The sequence below is a fragment of the Calonectris borealis genome, chromosome Z (assembly GCF_964195595.1).
Source record: "Calonectris borealis chromosome Z, bCalBor7.hap1.2, whole genome shotgun sequence".
NCBI classification, from domain to species: domain Eukaryota; kingdom Metazoa; phylum Chordata; class Aves; order Procellariiformes; family Procellariidae; genus Calonectris; species Calonectris borealis.
In genome coordinates this window covers 41,437,359-41,457,937 of record NC_134352.1, presented here as the reverse complement: position 1 = coordinate 41,457,937, position 20,579 = coordinate 41,437,359, and the positions used below count along the sequence as shown (strand labels likewise).

Below are 20,579 nucleotides of genomic sequence, written 5' to 3'. Positions count from 1 at the left end.
ATTAATTTTCTTCCCTTCTCCTCTCCTGATACTTTCCCTGGCAAATACTAGCAAAGAATATGTCACTGTCATAGAAAATCTTTCCCATTTTCACTGGTAAAGGGGCTAATTTCAGAGCACAGTAGGCTATCCCTATCTCCTACAAAGGAAATGCATTGACCGGAGCAGCAGCCACTTGGGAAAAGGTCCTCTGTGATCTTGATATGTTTGGAACCTTCATGCTGTTTTATGTTCTTACTTGTGTTGCATCTAAATGCAGCTTGCAGACTCTTTGGCGCGGATGGCATTGGTATTGCTATTGATAAAGAGAGTTTTTCACAAATGTGCATTCACAGGAGTTGGATTTTTTTTTCCCAATGAAAGGAACTTTGAAAAGGGTAGCTTCTAGGAATATGGCACTTGCTTCCCAAAGATGAGGTCCAAAATTCAGCGTGAGGCTAAGAAAATGGGAACAGGGAGGGATGAGGGAAAAACGCTTCCAGTAACAGCAGTGGGAGTTGTCCCCTGGGACTGACTCTGGCTCATGTGCCCGTTGTAACTGAGTGGACGTGTTGGGATGAATTTGTAAGACTGACCGAAGGATAATCTCAAGTAGCTATAATTTGGGTTATAATTGGTAGCAATTTTGTTGCTGCATGCAAAGTATGGGGGCTTTTCCAGCCACTTGAGAAGCACAGAAAATCCCTCCATCAGCATTAGCTCTCCGAAGGGCATGATCAGAGCGCGAGATTTATGGAGGGCTGGAAATAGCTTTGCACCAGTCAGCACTCCCGATCCCGCACCCCTCCAGGAGCCAACAGCAACACGTTTGTTCCAAGTGATCTCACTCGCTGCTGGGTGGCATTAACAGGAGTTTCCAAACCCCTGACTGGTGCCATTACCGACGCTGTTCACTTATCGCCCCTTATTTCTCTCACTGGTTTTGGGACTTAATTTCCTCCTTATCTGGCAGCCCAACAACTTAGCGAGACTTGGAAAGTGGGGGAGCTGATGGTAAGAGGGAACCAAATACAGAATTGGGTTGGTTTGGGGTTTTTTTTACTATTTATCCAAAGAATCCGTGGAGGAAGGGATTGGAAATAGTTCCTGCTTTTCTATGTCCTATTGTCCGGAAAGGAGAATGAAGTGATGGAGTCCTCTGGGCTTCTGAAATCATTTCCGAAGGTGTTCTGAATTGGGTGCGACTGCTTTATGTGAAATTTCATACAGTATTTCTGTGTAGGGCAATACAAACCTAGCACTGTAATACAAACCACCTGACCTTGTAATGAAATTTAAAAGGTTACTCTGCATATATATGATAGCACTGACATAGCAGCCAGGATGTCAAGGGGGATGTAGTTTTAAAAGTACAAACAAAAGCTTCTAGCTATCAGCAGTAGGTTTTTTGTTTCATTATGAAGCTGTAGGCATTTTTGTGCTTTTGTGGTGCATCCTCTTTGTTTGTTTGTTTGTTTTTAATTCTGGAAAAAAAAAATGCGAAGATACTTTTTATTTAAAATAAACTGATTTTGAGGCTATATCCAAACAGCTCATCTAGTATTCTCATTCCTGTATAAAGGCTGACTGCAGATGCAGGTTAGGCCTGGATAGGACCACAGAGTTGGAAAAAATCTGCTATGCCATAAGCCTGTGAGGTCTAAATAGTGCAAGAAACGGGACAATTCAAAACTGCTAACCGTAGCTGGCTCTGACATCATTACCTTAGCCGCACAGATCTGGTAACACCGCTGAGTCACTGACTTAATAATGTGTGGGTAAAAGTCTGCTGTCCTCCTTCAACTCCGTGCCATTTACATACCTTTGGGGTTGCAGTGTCCTGGAGAGGAATTTTGTTGTGTTCCACATGGGGTAAGCATCACCCTAAGCAGCAACGGTCACTGTGTTCTTGGGGGCAGGGAATAAAAGAGAAGAAGATGACTCAAAAAGCTGAAACATGGAGTAAAATCTCTATGTTCTCATTTCAGGAGTGAGCGTGTTTCTTCTGAGTTTATGAAATCTATACATATTTCACTTAAGAATTTTTGCTGGGGGTCGGGGAAAGCGGTGATGTGAAAGGTCTTTGTCTTTAGAGTCAAAATCTCGTGTTTAATTGTTTTGCAAATTGGAAGCAAAGTTTTAAACTATGCAGAATTGGAAGGATGCGAGCATGGGCTGGGTAGGCTGGCTGTGACCTAAGCTGTGGAAAAGCGAGGCAGCCACATTGTTCATTGCCTGGAATTTGAGTCTCATTTTCATATGGAGCTCCAGATTCTGCCTATGACAGTAATCTTGCCTGGAAATCACAAATGTTTGGACCACAGTCACTGTGGGAGACCAAAGATAAAAGGAAGGCCCTTTTTTTGCCTCTAGTTACAAGAAGGAGGAGATAGAAGTAGAGGGATGGAGAGAGGGGCATAAGCAAAGGGGATAGCTTACTGTTGCTTGATACTTGCAGCAGCCTTTCCTTTTGCTGAACAGGAGTTATAATTTAATAGTAATTGGTAACAGACGGTTGGTGTGCTTGATCTCAAACTCTTCAGAGTTGGATTTCGTCTTCAGATGTGTGGGTGTTTATGTGTTTTTTCCCACTACAACGTTTGGTTTTATAAGCCCAGCACGCTTTTATGCGCATGTATAAATAGCTTATGTTGAAATACATATACAAACACTGTATGGGCAAAATAATGTATGCTAGGCAGACTTGGTCCGGAGACAGCTGGGAGAGACAGTCGTGATGGGACGCATTTGAATCACTCGCGATGTTGGTATAAAAAAAGAATTACGGTGATACCAGAAATATTCTAGCCGTTATGGTAGATAGGCCTTTCAGTAGGGTGTCAGAGGGAACGTGGATGGGGATGCATATGAGATGGAGAGGCAGTTGTGGTGATGCATTTTGAATAAGGTGTCAGCTGGGACATATACAAGCCAGTCTTACCTTGCTGAAGGTATGCGGCTTGTCCCTGCAGTATTTCTTGGTGGAGACTGCGGTGGACCAGGCTGGGACCTGGTCTTCCTTCCCCTCCCTCTGAGGTACAGGATCTCCCGCCCCCCTGGCACCCTGTCCTTACTTGCCCCAGCCTGTACCTTCGCGCGTGCAGCCACCCTCACCACAGCACCCACCCAGGAGAAGGGACAAGCGGGGATGGAGGGCGGGCGGCAGCAAAGCCCCGGGAGCACCCCGCCAGCCCTCCGGCGGGGATGGGGAGGGCGCGAGGGCCGAGCGTGGGCGCAGGGCTAGCACCGCGGGCAGCAGGGCTGGGACCCAGCCTGTTCTGGTGCAGAGTCCCGCTGGACGCCAGCACGTCTCCCAGCGCTGGGGGTGCGGGGAGGTTTGTGGGGCGGTGCAAGCCTTTCTTCTGCCGCCGGCCAGAAGGCAGCCCTGCTCCTGAGAGCCAGCAGCACCACAGCAAAGCGAAGCTCAGCAGACATCTCCAGTGAAATTGTTAAAAAGGCAGCCAATGACATCTTGTCTGCCATCTTCATCTTGCTGCAAGCTGTGAACGGCACTAACGCTCCAGCGTGCTGAACAGGCAATACTGAAAAAAGGCAGGGGAAAGGGGAAGCATTTGGTTCCAGTATAAGTAGCGTATTTATGTTTTTAATTAAGGCTTATTTTTAAAAACCTTTGTTTTTCAAATTAAGTGAGTTCACATGTTGTGTTAAACATTTACTTACCTCACATGCACTATGATATAGGAGCCGCCCCCACCATCATGGAGGTGGTGGCAGCGCGAATGGGAATGCGGTGAGAAAAGCCTTCGGGCACAGCAGGGACGCGCTCTCCCAGCAGCCGTTGTTGAAGGTGTCACACTACCTTGGTGCTGGCGGCCCTCTTCTCATCTACCATGCTGTAGGTCACTGTCCTATCCTCGCTTTGTTGATTCGCCGTCAAAGAAGAACGAAAACTGGAGGCCAGGTCCTGTTGTGTGTCCATCTCCTGTTAGACGGGGCGAGGAGGGGCAGGCTGTGGAGCGCTGGGATTACAGAATTAGGCATCATAACCCAGTCACTTATTCATAGTGACAGCTTTGACACCAGAAGAGAGACACCGCCTGTGCCACCTTTGAAGAAGGATTAGACATGGCTTCTTAGTCTCCTGCTTTTTCTGATTTCTTTTGGAAAATTTTCTTCTACCAACACAGATGTCATTGATCACAGATGGGGCCCACATAGGGAGAATAGTGTCTGGTCTCTAATTTGGAGCTCTCTGTTTGTGAACCTGAGGGGAGGAAAAAAAGGGCATTTGTCTTTTCCAAACAAGTCCTCAGCGTGTGCTTCTTTGCCAGGAATGAATCTTGTCCTGAAGTGCTGCCCTTTGGTCGCTATGCCTTTCTGATCACAGAGAGCAGCCAGGGATGCCCTCCGCTCTGGTTGGGCTTTCCTACACAGCATGTTTGGTGACTCCTGGGCTGCTGTATGCTTATGTAGGAAAGAGCCTCCACGCTGGCTGTGGAGAAGCACGAGTTTTATTTGGAGGTGGAAGTGGAGTCGTGTTTGCGGTCTGTGGGAGTTGGAGAAGAAGGGTCCGATCAGGTTGCTCTTAAGCAAGGCTGTGGTACCACAGAAACTTTTTAACGGTAAGGTTCAATTGCGTTACATACAACTGGGTGAATGCTAAAACAGGAGCGTGCAGTTGGATGGGAAGGAAATACAAATCACATTTATAACAGTGAGAAGTTTCAGGTCTGCACCTATTGCTAATTGAGGCTTGCACAGCTATGGGAGCACGCTGCCTGACCGGCTGGCACGCTTGCGCAGTTACAGGATGCTGCCAGTTGTCCCATAGTCTGCCGTTGACCAAACAACAGAATTTGTTTTTTAAAAGCTTGATTGTACAACGCCTTTCTTTTCTGCTACTAAATGGAGGCAGCTGCTGCACGAGCTCTACCCACAGCACTCCATCAGTGCTGTTGAGTGGAGGAAGCAAAGATAGGGCTTGCAAGTCCTTCTCCCCTGTTGCCAGCAGCCCTCATAGTGTGCAATTGCTTGATCTATGCAGAAATACAAATCAGAAGGAGTAAAATGAATTAAGGAAGTAGGATATTGCTACCAATATTACCAAAATCTAAAGTCTGGTATTCTGCTAAAATTAGATCGTAAGTTGCCTTTTAATGACCAGTTCATACTCCGGGTTTTAAAGTATTTAGACCTCTACATAGTTCTCCTCAAAATGACAGTTAGCCTCTGACAAAAATTATTTTGATGAGCCAGCCCATTATTACCCTTGGGTTTCCTGAATGACCACGCTACATTTTGCTGGGTTGTCGAGTGGGCTAAGACACTCACACTGTGGGATGCGCAGAAGGAAAGGAGGTGTCCGAGGTGGCAGGAATTGGCATGGGGCTGCTTGCAGAACCAGTGATGTCCAATGCAGAGCATGATGGGGCTCAGTGAACTCAATCAGCCTCAATCAGGGCCCAGCCACCCCTATCCCTACTGAACAGCAATTCCTCCCACTACTCACAATAAAATGCAGCATGAGTAAGGCTACCAAAAGCCATTTTTAAAATTTGAAGTGTTATCATAATTTTGACCGCAGCTCTGGGAAATTAAGTGTTTAATACTGAGAAAGAGTATTGCACTGTAAGAAACAGCATTAATTGAACCTTGACACTATGAGGGTTGCCGTCAAAGGTGGCCGCTGCTGTGACGCTGTATCTGGCCCATGGTTTTTTTGGCTCTGCGGTGTTGTCAGAGTGAGTGCTATGAGACCTGGGAGATAACTTAGCCTATGAAAAGTCCAGGAGTTTTTGGTCCAAAATACAAGCTCATTTAAGCTGTTAGACATCTTCTTTGCTCAGTTTCCTGACAAACCCTTGGCATACACAGTAATCACAATTACAGAATCCGTGTCAGAATGATGAATCCATTCTGCTTGCATCCAGTAGGTTTTTGGCTATTGAGTACATTTTTTTCAGATTGCCAAACTGATACTCTGTCAGCACAGTTGTAACACACATGGCTGTTTCATTGCTCCTTCTGAGCTGCTTCAGCATCCCTGATCATCTTACTTGGGTAAATGTTCATGAAAACAAATTTGCATACTAAATCATGCATATACTGTGGCATAAAAGATAGGAATGCCCATTTGAAATTCAGACTACATAGAACGAAAAGTCACTGATGCAACCTGGCTGCTGTATTAGAGAGTAACTATTTCAGCTAAGATAGAGGGAAAAAATTAGATCATTAAACGCACTGTAAAACTGGCAATTCTTAAACTGTAATTCTTCCATGTTAAGCAATTGTAAAACTTGGGTTTTAATCGAAATATTGCCCTGTAACATGTGGCATTGTTCCTTAATTATCTAGAAAATGATCTAATATTTGAATCCAATTTAAGTGTAGATAGGAAGAGACTGGAGATAAATTCTTTCAGATGGAACAGAACAACAACATTCCCGTGCTCTGGAGATACCAGCTTCCTTCTGGTTAATTAAAACTAATCTGTAATAGCAGAGCTTGGTTATTTGAAGAAGTTTCTTTATATTTGTTCCTCTACAAGTTAGACTGGAGTCTGGCCTCTGAGACTCTTTAATTAACATTCAAGATTCAAGTTGTTCAAATAATTTTTTTCATAAGAGTCTGTTTTATAAAGATCACATATGCCTCCCACCTTTAATAAAGGTTCCATTTTGTTGGACAATAGCTCTTCCTGTATTTCAAATTACCCCATTTTCTATGATCTCTGAATATGTTGCTTTTGTTCAGTGATTAAGATTTGTTGTCTCACGGCGCCTTTTAAATTGGATCCAGCTATTAGCAAAATGTACTCATTTTCCCTGAAGCTAGTCTCCCATTCTGCAGACCGAAGGCTCAGTAAACCCTAGCTTTTTTTTCTCCCTTTAATAAAGGCATGGTTTAAATTACTTGTTTTCTGAATCTTATTTGTAGACCTCAGAAGTAAAATATTTATTTTTTGCTGGCATACATATGATTGAGAACATTAGCAAGCTAGATCATTACAATATAACATAGAAAGCTTTCTGTGAGGATGTTTGAGTTAGGCTTGTCTGATCGTTTGTGTGGGGCAGGGGAGAATAGTATGGATTAGGCAAAGTAATTTATCACCTGCGTCAGAAAAAGAAAAATTATCGCTTTAATGTAAGACCTGTTCAAAATAGTTCAAAAATACTGTTTCTCGGGTATGTCACTGGGAGCCTTTCTTTTCAAAGTCAAGCCACGTATTTGGTGCCTTTAGAGGGGTTTAGTCAGTCAGCTTCAAGCACCATTTCCCAGAAGGTCTTGGCCTAGGTTGCTAAAACAAAGGGACTGTCTTAGAGCTGGATTATTAGTATATTTTATATAAGTATTTATTTCAGTTAAATAATCTCACACAACAGCTTGCAGTCTCTGAAAACAGACTAAGACAGCATAATTTTGGTTTTGCATCTTCCATTGCACTGTCAAAATACAAATAATGTTTGATTTGCAATTAATATTGTGCAATACTGTGTATTTTTCTTAAAATGAAATTAAAAGAGAATATGAGACCACTGGAATTATTCGTATAAATTGCTGCTCCTAAATTTGGGACTCTCTTATCTGACAGTAGCATCCCTTCAAGACATTTCCTCTAGGTGCTCGCCAATCGTTAGATCTTGATGTGGCTGATATTTATGAAAATGTAAGAGCTGATTTCCAAATGTTGTACCTGAGTCAGTGAGTGCCTCAGTGTCTTTCTGCCACCAAACTGTGCCTCAGAAATACACTACTAATATGGATAGTGTCTTGCAAAATTCACAGTAACAATCTTGTTTAGCTTAAAAAGCTGGTAGTGGAGACGTCCGCACCAGCTGCACAAGCAGGGCAGGAGGAAGGAACAATTTCCAGGCGATGAGGATCCATCCACGGGGAACCTGAGGTCCCAGCAGACCTCCATCACTCCCCAGCCACCTCTCCCCATCCTCAGGAGTACCGGCCGTCAGTCACGGGCTCAGAAGGACAGCTCTCAGCCCGGAATCGGAGGCTGAGAAAATAAATTGCGTTTCCAACTTTGGCACGTGGGTCCCTGCAGCTGCCAAACCCAGTAAGAGCTTGTGTGTGGGTGGGTGGGCGGTTACAGGTGTTGCTTCAGATCCAGACAAAGTCATATGTGCTCTCTGCCAGCAGTAACAGGAAGGATTGCTGTAAACTACTTTTCAGGTTTAGTTTATATTGTTTATGGTGTAACCAGCCAAAACGGCATATGGTGTGGATCTCTGAACCATGCAGAAGAGCATAGAGAAATGTGCAGAGAGAAAACTTGGAGAGGACTAATGAATTCTTATTTTTGCCACTGAGTATTTGCTCCTGGGAGGAATAGAAAAACCAAGAAGAGCATGCACAGGATGCGGTATGGTTAGCTCAGTCCTACCACAAGCTACTTAGTTTTCAAAATTTTCTTTCGAGACTGGTTTGTTAAAAGTGCCTGTTCACATGACTCATTCATTAGACTGTGAAGCTGTGGGGCCTGTTTTACTTTTCCTGCTCTAAGCATTGGATGAGATGCTGGGAACTGGATTTTTGTTTTTTTCCATCCTTCTCATGTGAATAAAATTTTCGTGTTTGTGGTATCAGCCTAGGGCGTGGATTATACTAGAAAAATTACTTCTTTATAGTGCATGTATCTGTGAAATAACTGCGTTGGCTTTAGCTGCAGTTCGCGTTACGTAGCTGTCTATGCGCCGCGCTGCATGGGGGGCGTGAGGGGCAGGAGAGTAACCAGCACGTATGTTCAGTCCCAGTGGTGGTGAAGATTTCAGTGCCAGCGTTGTGCAGGTCAGCCCCTGCCCGCCTTGCGCTGGGAGCCAGCCTTGGTTTCTGGGCTCAGCTTACCGGGGTCCCGTACGAGACACGGGAGGGCCGGGGGGGGGTCCATCCTGCTGGTTTCACAGGCACTTCAGCAGCGGTTGGTTCTCCTGCAGCTCGCTCTGCCGCGAGAGCACTTGGGGCTTTTTGGAAAACAGGAGGCAAATGTGTAATCTGCGGATAACAGACACGCTGCTCCTGCCCCAACTGGCAAAGCACCAGCATCTCAGATCTGGAAATGTGCCAGGATTTGTACTCACCCTGGGAAAGAAAGGGAAAAAAGCAAAAGGGAGAAAGAAAAGTGTGTGCTGTCCCAGATCTCACTCAACAAATAAATATTTTTCTTTTAAACTACTTGAAAGGAGGTTGATTGCCAGGAACAGGAACCCTATGGAGGAAGGAACAATTAAGGCAATGGGCACAGCTTCATTGTTCCGTGTTTTCCAAAGCCATTGGGATTCAGATGATCAGGCCATGATACAAATGTAAGGCAGACATACACAACATTGGTGTGTGAGGAAGCAGGACCACATGAACGCCTTCACAGGAAGAACTTCTGTTCTGCTCTCCATGCAGCTGTTATGGTCGCACCAGGAAAGGCGTGTTGGGGACGAGCTGCCTTGTGCACTGCGCGAGCCAGGTCCCTGCTTCTTATTGAAAGTACTCAGAAATTTAGGCCCTAAAATCTTATGATCTCCTCCTTTAGGATCAATAAATATTTTAATAACTGCAGGGATAAAAACAGCTTCGCCAGGCAGTATGAAGAGAGCCCCATCCCAGGATATTTTACAATCTGCTGTTGAAATATTCTCACTGAAGGCACAGTTTGAGAACTTGAGCAGACACAGAAACTGGACTTCATTGCTTGCCTCCTGGGTAAGTGCTGTAACTGCTGGACCATGAGATGTAGAAGAGCAGAGAGCACAGGAGAGGACGACAGTCCCCTTCTCCTCCTTACGTTTCTCATGCATGGTATGAGAATACATAAGAATTTTTTTTTTTTTTAATATATGAGAGAAGGTGCAGAATAAAGTGTGTGGGATGAAGGTATACAACCTTTTAAATGTGTTTATATTCTGTTTGGTTAACTCACCCTACAGATGAAAGAGGTGCATGCTTAATTTTTGAGCCTTGAAGATTTGGTCCAAGCATGGAGCTGCTTGGTGCTATGGGAAACACTCTGTAACAAAGCTGGATTGCCTGGGAAGATTTACTGGTGAAATGTTTAGTGTCTCCAAGGAGAAGCAGCAGCTGGGTGGGGTTTTGAAGGTCTACATTATGGATATGGGCAAAGCAAGTTGAATCTTGGAAAGCTATCTACTTTTGTAGATTTAGCTCTGGTTCCACTTGCAGGAATCTTAACAGCTGTTATTTTGTCAGCAAAAACCTTTAAAAGACAGCTTCCATTCCCTTCCATGCATTGCACTGTAACTGTTCAGTATCTCACATGCTCTGAGTGCAAACTCCACTCAGCCACAAAACACCTCAGCATTTTATTTCATTCATAAGCTGTGTTCAAACTATTTCGTGTAATAGGTCAGCTGGACATAAATATCAGATACCCAAAAAGGAGTCTTCCAGGATCTGTGAGCATTTATCACTTGTTAATTATGCTAATGGATTAACATCTAATTACATCCATCTGTGAAATTTTTTCCTGAGATGTAAAGTTGGCAAGGACTAGGATGCCAAGGAAAGTATTCCAAATACCTTATTTCAAAAAGCAACAATATACTTGTGTGACTTCTTTTCCCTCCCTTTCTGGCTTCCATTTTCAGTGTTATCAGTAAATCTATCATTCAGAAAAAGGTTCATGTTCAGTTACTTGATATGAGCACAATTTGGACTCAGTTTTGAAAAATATTAGAACTGCTAACGTTATACTCTTACTATGAAAGCTGATTGTTATTAGGTGCCCTGTCTTTTGAAAGATGCTAAGAACAAAGACTGAAACAGAAGGATTGGGAGGGTGGAAGGGGTTTATTGTACTTAGCTGTTTTCCTTTAGGATCAGTGCTGAGCCACTAATGGAATATAAAATGTTAGGCTGATCACTGCCTACAACTGAGGAAGCCTTGCTGGAGAGTAAGATGATGCTTACGCCACAAGAGTGGCTAAAAACAAAAGTCAGAAATTTAAAGAAAAAACCCCACGTGTAATTCATGTTCACAGTACTTAAATAAAAATATTTTTCAATTGTGATTTGCTTGAAAATTTCCATACTTTTCATTACAGTATGTTAATAACTGTTTTTGTCAATGTGCATTTGGTAAAACAGCCCAGCTTTTTAAGGGTAGACAGATTTTAAACGCTTTTCAAGGTCCTTAAAATCTATTACTGGCAAAGATATGGTGGCAAAACTGTTTTGTTTAACTGAAAACTCCCTGTTTCATGGTTTTATATCTAACTCATCATTTTGGCATGGATTTAATATCGATACAGAATTATGCATAAGCCTTTTTATCACTTGGATTATACACTTATGTAGGGGAAATTATCAGTTACATCTTGTGGCTCTTCCAGATGTTTGCAGTGCTGATCTCCTCCCTCTCCCCCCTTCTAACACTATAAAAGAAATAATCTCTAACTTAAAGGAAAAAAAGTCAAGTCTGGAAACAGTGGAGGTGAAGGTGCTGCAGATCTGTGCCTGGATCTGGGCTAGTTTGGAACCCGGAGTTTGTCTTTGGGCGTTCCGGGTTTCCGACACCGGGGCTGACGCGCGCAGAGCCCTACACCTCTGCCCGGCTTACCGACCGGCTGCTGTGCGGGGAAAACCAACCCACCAAAAAACCTAACCCAACAACAATGACAAAACCGAACTGGTTAGAGATGTATTCACACTCACATAGATACAGTACAGTTTCTTGGTTTTTTTCTCCCCCTAATATTTTTTCTCTTCCCAAAGGTTCGGCATCGGTGGTGTGAACTTGTTGTTAAACACAAGTATGTACCTGGGTATGGAGATGTTGAGAAATTTCTCAGAGAAGATCAGGTCAGTTACATTTAATTAGCATTTTCAAAATAATCAGCTTTTTGACACCTTAGTGTGAAACTAAAAAAATTAATGTATTTTCTTGCTGCAGTTTGTCAAAAACTTGAACTGTATTCAGTTTTTACCTCTTTTGTCCCTTAAACGTTGTAGTTTAAGGAAGCCACCTAGGGGTGTTCAACCCCACCTAAGTGTGCTAATCTTCTGGTAAGAGGTGAAATAGGATATATTCCTTCCTCTCCTTCCATTTTATGCAAGAGGTAGCAATGATGCTAGGAAGATACTTCTCAGAGTTGGTTCCTTTTGCAGGATGACGAAGGCAATTCTAGCTGTGAATGTTAGTGCATGTGGATGTGACCTAGGTGCAAAGCAGTCAGTGCTGTGGTGACTTCAGTTTTCAAGACAACATGGAGAAGGAGAAGCACAGCACAACGATATACATCCAGAGAATGCAGGCCTCTCCACGGTTAGGGAAATGATACCTGAAGATTTTGAAGGTCTTAAAAGGCTGGCCATACATGATGTCTTTACTATGGCTTTTTATTTAGGCCATTGTGAACTTAGAATTCTAACTGTACCTCTGCCTTGTTCTTTCTGTTGCACTTTTATTTATTTTTATTCACTATTAACTCTGTAAAATCAAGACATTCACTGCCTAGGATGACCGTTATGTATTTAAAATGTATGTAAAAAATAGAAAATGTTGTAAGATATGTCAAAGTCTAGGCAAGATATTAATGTCTTCACCTTTTATGTTCACAATGAACAAAGCCATTTACAGCCAATGAGGTTTTTGTGCTTTCAGGCAAATACATTTTTTCACAACAGCACCATAAAGTTATTGCAGTCTCTCATGCTCTTTCTTCCAGCTTTGAAGTATACCTGCTATTTATATCTCAGCCAATAAACAGGCCCCAGACTTCCTGGCAAGCTCTTTATTTTTAAAAAAAAAAAAAACACACACAAAAAAACCCCAGGCATAAACCAACATTATTTATGAAAATACGGAGTTATGTATATTGCGCGTATTTTAATCCTATGAAAGGATGGAGATAACCACCAGCAGAAGCTTGGGAGGGGGCGGGCGGGAAATCCTTGAGTTCATAAACCCAAACATATTGAATTACATTATGTTTGGAACAGATACTATGCCAAATAAAGACTAACATTTTCTGCAGTGCAGGGAAATAATTTTTGCGACTTTTTTTAATGTAATCTTCAATATCTTTTACTTCATTTACTCCAGTAGTGCATACAGTTTATGGCACTAACAGCTTCTGGAGTGATTACAACTCAAATCAGAGCAGTTGCATGTTCTTACTGATGATGAAAGACTTGGCTTTTTTTAAAGTCTGGGAAAAATGCAAATGTGACTATTTAAATCCTTTTCAGGACTACAAAAATGCAGTGTGTTTACTGCATGTTAATGTTTAGGCTTGGGGGAAAATTATTAACACTGGGTAGAGTGTTAATATTTGTAACAAAATTCCAACATTTTGAAATTCTCTATGAAAGCAACTGGAGCCCAGCTCCAAGGCCGCGTGTGTGCCTGGTGTGACTGCCAGACCCTGGTGCAGCTGCAGACCCTGGGAATCAGAGTTCTTGGGTCTCTGGATGGAAGAGAGTACGCTTAGGAGATTGGCGAGGATTTCTGCCATTCTCGGACTTTTTCCTTTAATTTCAGTCTTTGTTAAACTTTACGTTTCCCTTCTTGTTGAAGCTAATTTTTTTTAAGTCTTACCAGCCAATGCTAGAAATTGTGAGGAATAACATTAAAAATTGTGTTTTTTCAATGCTATCCAAATTTTTCCTCCCCTGCAACTGTCCAAACATTAAGTACAACTGTAAAAGTCACTGTGCTAAGCTGCTAATGTTTTGTCACGTGTATAATCCTGTTTTGATAAGTTGCAGCTTAACACTTACTGAATTCCTGTAATTAGGTGAAAAAATTGTATCCTCAGAACAAAACGGCAATCCCCAATGTGTTTCCCCTTAAGCTCGCCAGTGCTTTGCTACTTGCCGTCGAATCTCACCCCCAGGTGCCCTGTTACCTTTCTTGATAGCTGCTATGTCCAGAATGAGTAGTTAGGAGAAACCTGCCTTCTTACCAAACCAGAATTTATGCATGTTCAGCTGTATCTCAGGTATGAAGAGAAGAGTCTGAAACATAGACCTGACACCATTCGGTTGATGCCCAGTTACAGAATTGCCAGATGGGAATTTGAGAGTGGACTGTTTCGGTTGATGTCCTCTTTATTCGTGTATGTGTGTGGAAACATCCCAGCTGGAAAGAAAATTTGTATCCTGTTGAAGGAAGGACAAGCTTCTTAAGGGGCATTTGGAAATATTTAAGGTAGTGGATAAAAGAAAACAGATTTCTACTTGAAAAGGGGCAAGAAAAATGGAGTGAGAAAGCGTTTTCTTGTCATTACATAACAGCACCTCTTTTATTAATATTCTGTTCTTACACACTCAATACAATGTATAGACAACCGTCCTTAGGCTAAAGAGATCCAGAGAAAACTACTTTTTTGGAGAAGGGTAGGTGTTATAGAGTATTTGGTATTTTCTGTGTTTTGGTTTGTCTGTTTTGTTTTGTTTTGCTTTTAATTAAATGAATACTAGGAGGTCAATGGAATGAAAACCAGCTAAACCAGTCGTTACTGGTTGATAGGATGCCTGTGTGTTATGTTCCTCTTTCAGGCAATGGGTGTGTATCTCTATGGTGAATTAATGGTGAATGAAGATGTGAAACAACAAGAACTTGCACATAAATGCTTTGCTGCAGCACGAGAACACATGGATGCGTCCTCAGCCAAAGTGGTGGCAGAGATGTTATTCTGAAGAGGTGATTTTTCTTTTGAAATTAAACACCCTGGTTTTGCCTCATACAGGAAGAATATGGAGAGCTCACTAAACGCAGTAAACTTTGGCATACCATACAGCCTGTGGCTGCTTAGCTTGAGAAGTAACTGTTGTTAAATGTCTTGCTTTTTTTTTTCTTTTTTTAAGCCCAGCTGCTGGAGCAGTGAGTTAGGTACGTGTAGGCACTAGCTGGAGAGCATGGAGAATGGCTCTGTTACAAACTTTGTAATGGACTGTACAAGAGGCAACTGTAAGTCAGAATGGCCAGAGAAGGCCAGGCTCCAGCTGCAGTTGTTTCCCATTCTGTATTCTTAACTTTGCTTACAGAAATTGCAATTGTGCAAGGAGCATTTTTGTTTAACGAAGCTGCATGTTGACTTGATAGCCAGCACAGTCTTTGAAAAGAATCTGAGCCTACAGTGGAAGTACGAAGCTGTGCACTTGGAAGCAAATCTGAATCATGTGAGAACAAACTGGTAATTCACATGTTTTTGTGTTAAGTGTAGTGAGGCCTTACCTGATTACGAGGTAAGAAGAGTAGCCTTAACCTGAAGAAGCTGCTTAATATCATACATAATCTAGCTTGTTTCTGAAATTAATGGGGAGGAATCACCAGAGAAAAAGCAGAATTGTTAGAAATATTCACGAAATAAGGATTGCTGCAGGCTATAAACTGGTAACTTGCAAAGATATTCTCCATTTCTCTGTCTATTTGAGTAGCCGGAGGTAACCTTACAGTGTTTGTACACACATGTTTAACACATAGCCAATTAGGATTGGTATGAAGGTCTCTTCCAGTACAGCATACCTCAAATTTTTGCCTAATGATACAAGTCATCTGACAGACTGATTGCCTTAGTTGTTCACAGAATTTTACAGTGGATTCATGATATCAAAATTCAGGCATCTAATTTAGCAAAATCATCATTTGCTATTTGGTACCAAGCAGAAATCTTAATTTTCTCCTGTTCAAGCCTGTACATGTAGCAGTACTTGATAGTGAGTTCCACCTGAATGTGTGGTTACTTTATTTATATGAAATACAGCAGATGGATACCATGCAAGCAAGTCTGTTTATGAACAGTCATGTTGTTCTTCTGTATAGATAAGAACTGTGGCTGCCAAGAAAACTTTTTGGGAAAAGTGGATTAGACTGTAGGGTGCCAGGAGATCAGTTATGGGGTAGGAGGTTCGCCTTCTAGAACAGGTAGGGCTAAGAGGCAATTATCGAGGATCCACAGGAATTTGAGTTACGTTCAACAATTTTTAATCTGGTAGATGCCTTCAAGTGTCTGAAGGCCAGAAACATGGAGATGCAGTTTGTTCTGGTACTACTGTACTTGGAACTGTCTTCCTATAGTTCCTTCAATAATAAAATAAAAATCAAAATTTCTTCAAGCTTCTGGTGGTAAGTATCTAGCACAGGAAAATTACGTGGTATCTATGTGTTAGCAATAGTCTAGAGTTGCCTGTTTGACTTTTCAGACAGACTAGAAGTGTATGGTGAGCTATAACATAAAATCTAAAGATACTGTTACGAGAACAACACTCTGTGTGACTGCACAGCTTTCTTTTAATGTTGTGGCTGTTTGGGTTCCTGGCATGATGATTTGTGACTTCAGATTAAAATCACATTGCCAGGGATTACCACGCAGCCATGACCGCAGCTGCTAGTGTGAAACTTACCATAACTACCTGATCCGTGCACAGCGTGGAATCCTCTCCGTCCATTAAACAAAAAAAAGAGGAAAGCAGCAGACGCATCGCGGAAGAACCTCATCCGATAATTAGCTATACCGAGACGCAGACCTCTCTGGCGAGGTGCAGAGCTTAGCTGATTGGTGAACAGTGATTGTTTCCCTCTTTGTTCACAGTGGCTAAGTTCTGCACCTGAAGAGAAGGGGAGAGGAGACTTTGCTTAATGTCAGCCTGCGCAGGGCGGAGAGTGTTTGCTGGCTGAGATGCCTTGCTGCTGAATGGGCACATTTGCAATGAATGCACGTGTGTGAGGTGCAGTATATCAAGGATAAGAGGCAGAGGTGACTTGGGGAGGACCAAAGACTCTTGGGTTTAGTTGAGAATAAACAGCACTCCTTGAATTCTTGGTCTGACTGCAAATGTAAGGCATCACCTACAGTAATTTGGTTACCATGCTTTTCTAAAGGTCAGAGGAAATAAACGTTTGTGACTAAACTGGCATTGTCTATAAAGCTCTGTTTCATAGTCTTCTCTTTAATGGATGCTGTCATGATCTCTCTGCAGTTGTAGCTTAGTACTGTGTGTCGTTTGCAGGAAATGGTTGTTTCCGACTGGAGCTGCCAGTTACGGCTGCTGCTGTTGTTCCAGGCTGTTGATGGACCCGTCCTCCGGTGCCTACTGAGCTGATATCAGTTCTGATTTTACACACTGGCTCAGTTCAGCAGGAACAGGAGTCGAGCCCTAGAGCAAAAAAAGATGTACCTTTTCTAAGAGCCTTTGAGAAATGTTGTTACTGTTTTCTCTCAAAAACCGAATTAGGATACATTACGATGTCCTGATGTTAAACACTAAACGGCCTAAGGTGGAAAAGCTACCTCAGTACTGTTTAGAGAACTGTTGGCTTAAGATGAGAAGGTATGTGGATATGTAGCACGTCACACAGTATTGCTCTGGTAACTGACCGCCAGCGTTATTTTCAGAGTAGCCTGCTAATAACCAAGAGAATGTGCTTGCACTGTGGATCTTCCCTGTCTTCTCCAGACCTTGTTGTAGTAGCTCTAGAAATCTAAAGAGATCATTGTTAACTCTGTACCACAGTTATGCTCTACCGGTAACCTAAAAAGTAACTCCATTTGGAAAGCTGGGGCAATCAAGAATGCACAGATAACTCCTTTATCATGACAGAGTAATAACTTTTACTGCTGTTTCTGTTGCAGGAAAGATCACAGAGAAACTCTTTTAATGTATCTCCTACTAAGCCTCGATGGTACTAGGATTTCATTGACCCAAGACATCAAAGGAAGGATTATGTGACTGCTAAAACAATCAGCTGACAGAAACATTTACCTCTCAGTATTTATGTCTTCCAGAGGCTTACTGTAACCAAGAACGCACGTGCACAAAACAAACCACACACACACGTTACTGTGGGTTTAGGTAGTTCTTTAATACAAGAAATTTGGGGCTTATCCTTGCTCTTTGGTGATACAACCATTCCAGTTTGCAGATGCCAAGGGCTCTTGATTTGAATGATTTTATGCACTCCAGTAATTTGGCCAACATTAGTAATCACTGAAATTCGATGAAGCTGTATTCTGTACTTAAAATTTTGTTTGTAACTTCTATGCCAAATTGAAAAGCCAATATAAAATTAGCGGGAGCTGGGGTGGGGCTGGGGAGGTTAATTGGAAGCAGAAATAATCTGTGAAAAGTGACCAGCTATCATCCTGGTGCTGGGATGGGACTGAAGGAAAAACAAAGATCAGCATTCTCTCTCTGTCCTGTTTAGGTTGACTTTTACTGGAAATGTCAGATCTCTCCTTTTACTGAAAATGTCTTCCATACCCCTGTGCTACTCCTTTTGCGTGGTGATATATTAAGTGTAGCTCTTGTTTCTTAGGAACGTACTGCTCCACTGATCACAAGACATCTTAATTGTTCCTTTCAGAGAGTAAGAATTTAAAACACAAAAATTTCTGAACGTATTTACTTTGTACACTATTGTTTTACATTGAATACCCTTGTAAAAATAAATACTTTTTTCAAGCGTATGTAGTCTTTCCATTGCATGGTGGTTCAACAGTAATTTACAAACTTTGGAAAAAGAATGACCCCATTTCTGCTTTTGCCATAGGAGAGAAGCAGCTGAAAGTCATTAGTTAATGGATATTAACAAGAAAAATTAAATATGTTAATTACTGTTTTTTTGAAGTTGTTGTGCTCAAAATCTAAAGTAAGAGCCTGCCTCACCAGTGACTTCATTCCAAAGAGTACAGTTCCTCTTTAACTCACTACATTTTCTGACCTCCCCCTTTCCAGGCACACAGTGTCAATACCTGAATTATGGGACACTCAGCAACTTCTTTCAAATGCAGCAAGAGTTCAGAAATTGTCCAAGAACGCGCTGAGATACCACAATGACTTCTAATGTAGTTACACTCATAGGTGTAGTTACTAAGGGATCCCATTCAGAAAAGAGTTACACTTAATTTCACAGGTTTTTCTGCACAGGCCAAAGGAAACCAGCTTGCTTTTTGCCTTTTCCATTGTGTAAGGGAAAGAACTCTGAGCCGGATAAGGCTCTTGCACAAGACACCCAGAAATTAAATACGATGTAAGCCTGTTCGTAGCCAGTACTGTTAAAACTGCATGGCAGGTAAGACATTCCACACATTTGCAAATATCACCAAATTTTTATTCTTTCAAAATAATCTACTTTTCTTACCTTTTTTTAAATACTGAGGACAGCAGTAATTTTGCTTGCTACAGCTGTTCCAGTCAGTCTCAGCAGTATTAACGTGAGCATGAACTTGAACATTGATTTCCCTCACAACAGCTTTGTGATCCATCATGCATTGTAGCAGCTGAGAAAATGAACAGAAAATGAAACGCTAACACCAAACAACCTAAAAAATGGCAAAGAGGTGGCAGCCCTGGCCCTGTATATGGGCTTGTATGGCTTTTTGTGGCTAATCCAAGCTTTGCTAAATAGAGTGAGGGTCCAGATTAAAAAGGAGGCTAAAGGTGGCTTCAAATAGTTACTGTCACCATAACTCATCAGAAGTAACAGAGAACAGGAGACTCCGGCATGTATATATAGTAGCTTCATTAACATGATACAAGTGTTACTGTTAGTTTAAAATCCTTCTGAATCATGTAAAAAGCTCTGGGAGGGAACCATACAAAGCGTCCTTTAATTATTTAAGTTTTTAATAGGCCCTATTGAAAGCTTAGCAGAAAAAAAAATGAAACAATGTTTAGCACTGTTCATTTTACTCAAGATTCTCCCAAGGTGGGTGTTTCCATATTAATTTCCTGAGAGGACAAAGTTGTAGATTCTAATTATAGTAAATAAAAGCAAACAACAAAAAAATCCATTTCCAAACTTATTGTAACTAAAATCATTACTGGAAGTGACTTTTTATCAAATGGTGCCTCTATCCAGACTTGACTGCCAACACACTAAAATCTGGTGAAACTGCCCATTTATTGTTTAAGTTGTTTGTTCTTAAGTATAGTCAGGAATTTGGAGAAAGTGGCAGAAATGTTATGACGTTAAATCTCTGTTCGGAGGTGAAAACGAAGACTTGGAGGCTAACATACATTTTCATACCAATGTACGTGGCTATGACAAGCAGAGGCATTCACATAGGTGTGTCCTTGCCCTACTTAGGTTTCACTCTATTTCTGTTTCATAGTCAGCCCCCTCTGAATAAAATAAAGCATTTTGTTGTTTTTTTTCTCCCGCCCCCAATTCAGTCCTTTCCAAACACAGTGGTAGTTTTGCTTTGGATAGCATTAGAAAGCCCGATGCAGAAGGCTGGACTGCGTCACTCTTCGTTCATTAGGCCAGCAGCTGGTTAGGATCTCACTGATTCTTTTCTGGAGGTAGCTTTTAACTGAAAAAATGAATCTCCGATTAAGCTAAAACTGTGTCTGTGTAGTTAGGCAAGGATTATCATCTATTTTCCTGTGCCACTTACTGGGTCACTTTTTCAGAGTAACGGCAGACCATAATGAGGAGACCTAGGCAAGTCCCTTGTCCCCTCAGAGGAGATGCATTCCTGGTCATACGCTTTCTGCTACAAACACGGAGTAAAACATACCATTTTGCTGACAGCAGTTCCTCCACTTTTTTTCTGTCTTCAGCTTTGTGGGGAGGTGTTTGCAGCTGCTGCTGGCTCTGTGCTTTCTCCTTTAGGAGGGAATTAGCTGTACCCTATTGCCCATTCCTTGCACGTAAGAGGGAAGGA

At 42.0% G+C, this 20,579-nt stretch overlaps 1 protein-coding gene across 7 annotated transcripts in view; it reads left to right on the top strand.

The window, feature by feature from the left end:
* AOPEP (aminopeptidase O (putative)) overlaps nt 1-18,373 on the top strand; it is a 204,331-nt gene extending 185,958 nt beyond the window's left edge. For all 7 annotated transcript variants that reach the window (XM_075137926.1, XM_075137927.1, XM_075137924.1 and 4 more), the window contains 3 exons: nt 11,680-11,766; nt 14,467-14,611; nt 17,544-18,373. In XM_075137926.1, coding sequence (XP_074994027.1) covers nt 11,680-11,766; nt 14,467-14,607 — 228 coding nt within the window. In that variant the 3' untranslated portion in view covers nt 14,608-14,611; nt 17,544-18,373. The remainder of the gene's footprint in view (nt 1-11,679; nt 11,767-14,466; nt 14,612-17,543) is intronic.
* Nucleotides 18,374-20,579: the final 2,206 nt, after the last annotated feature.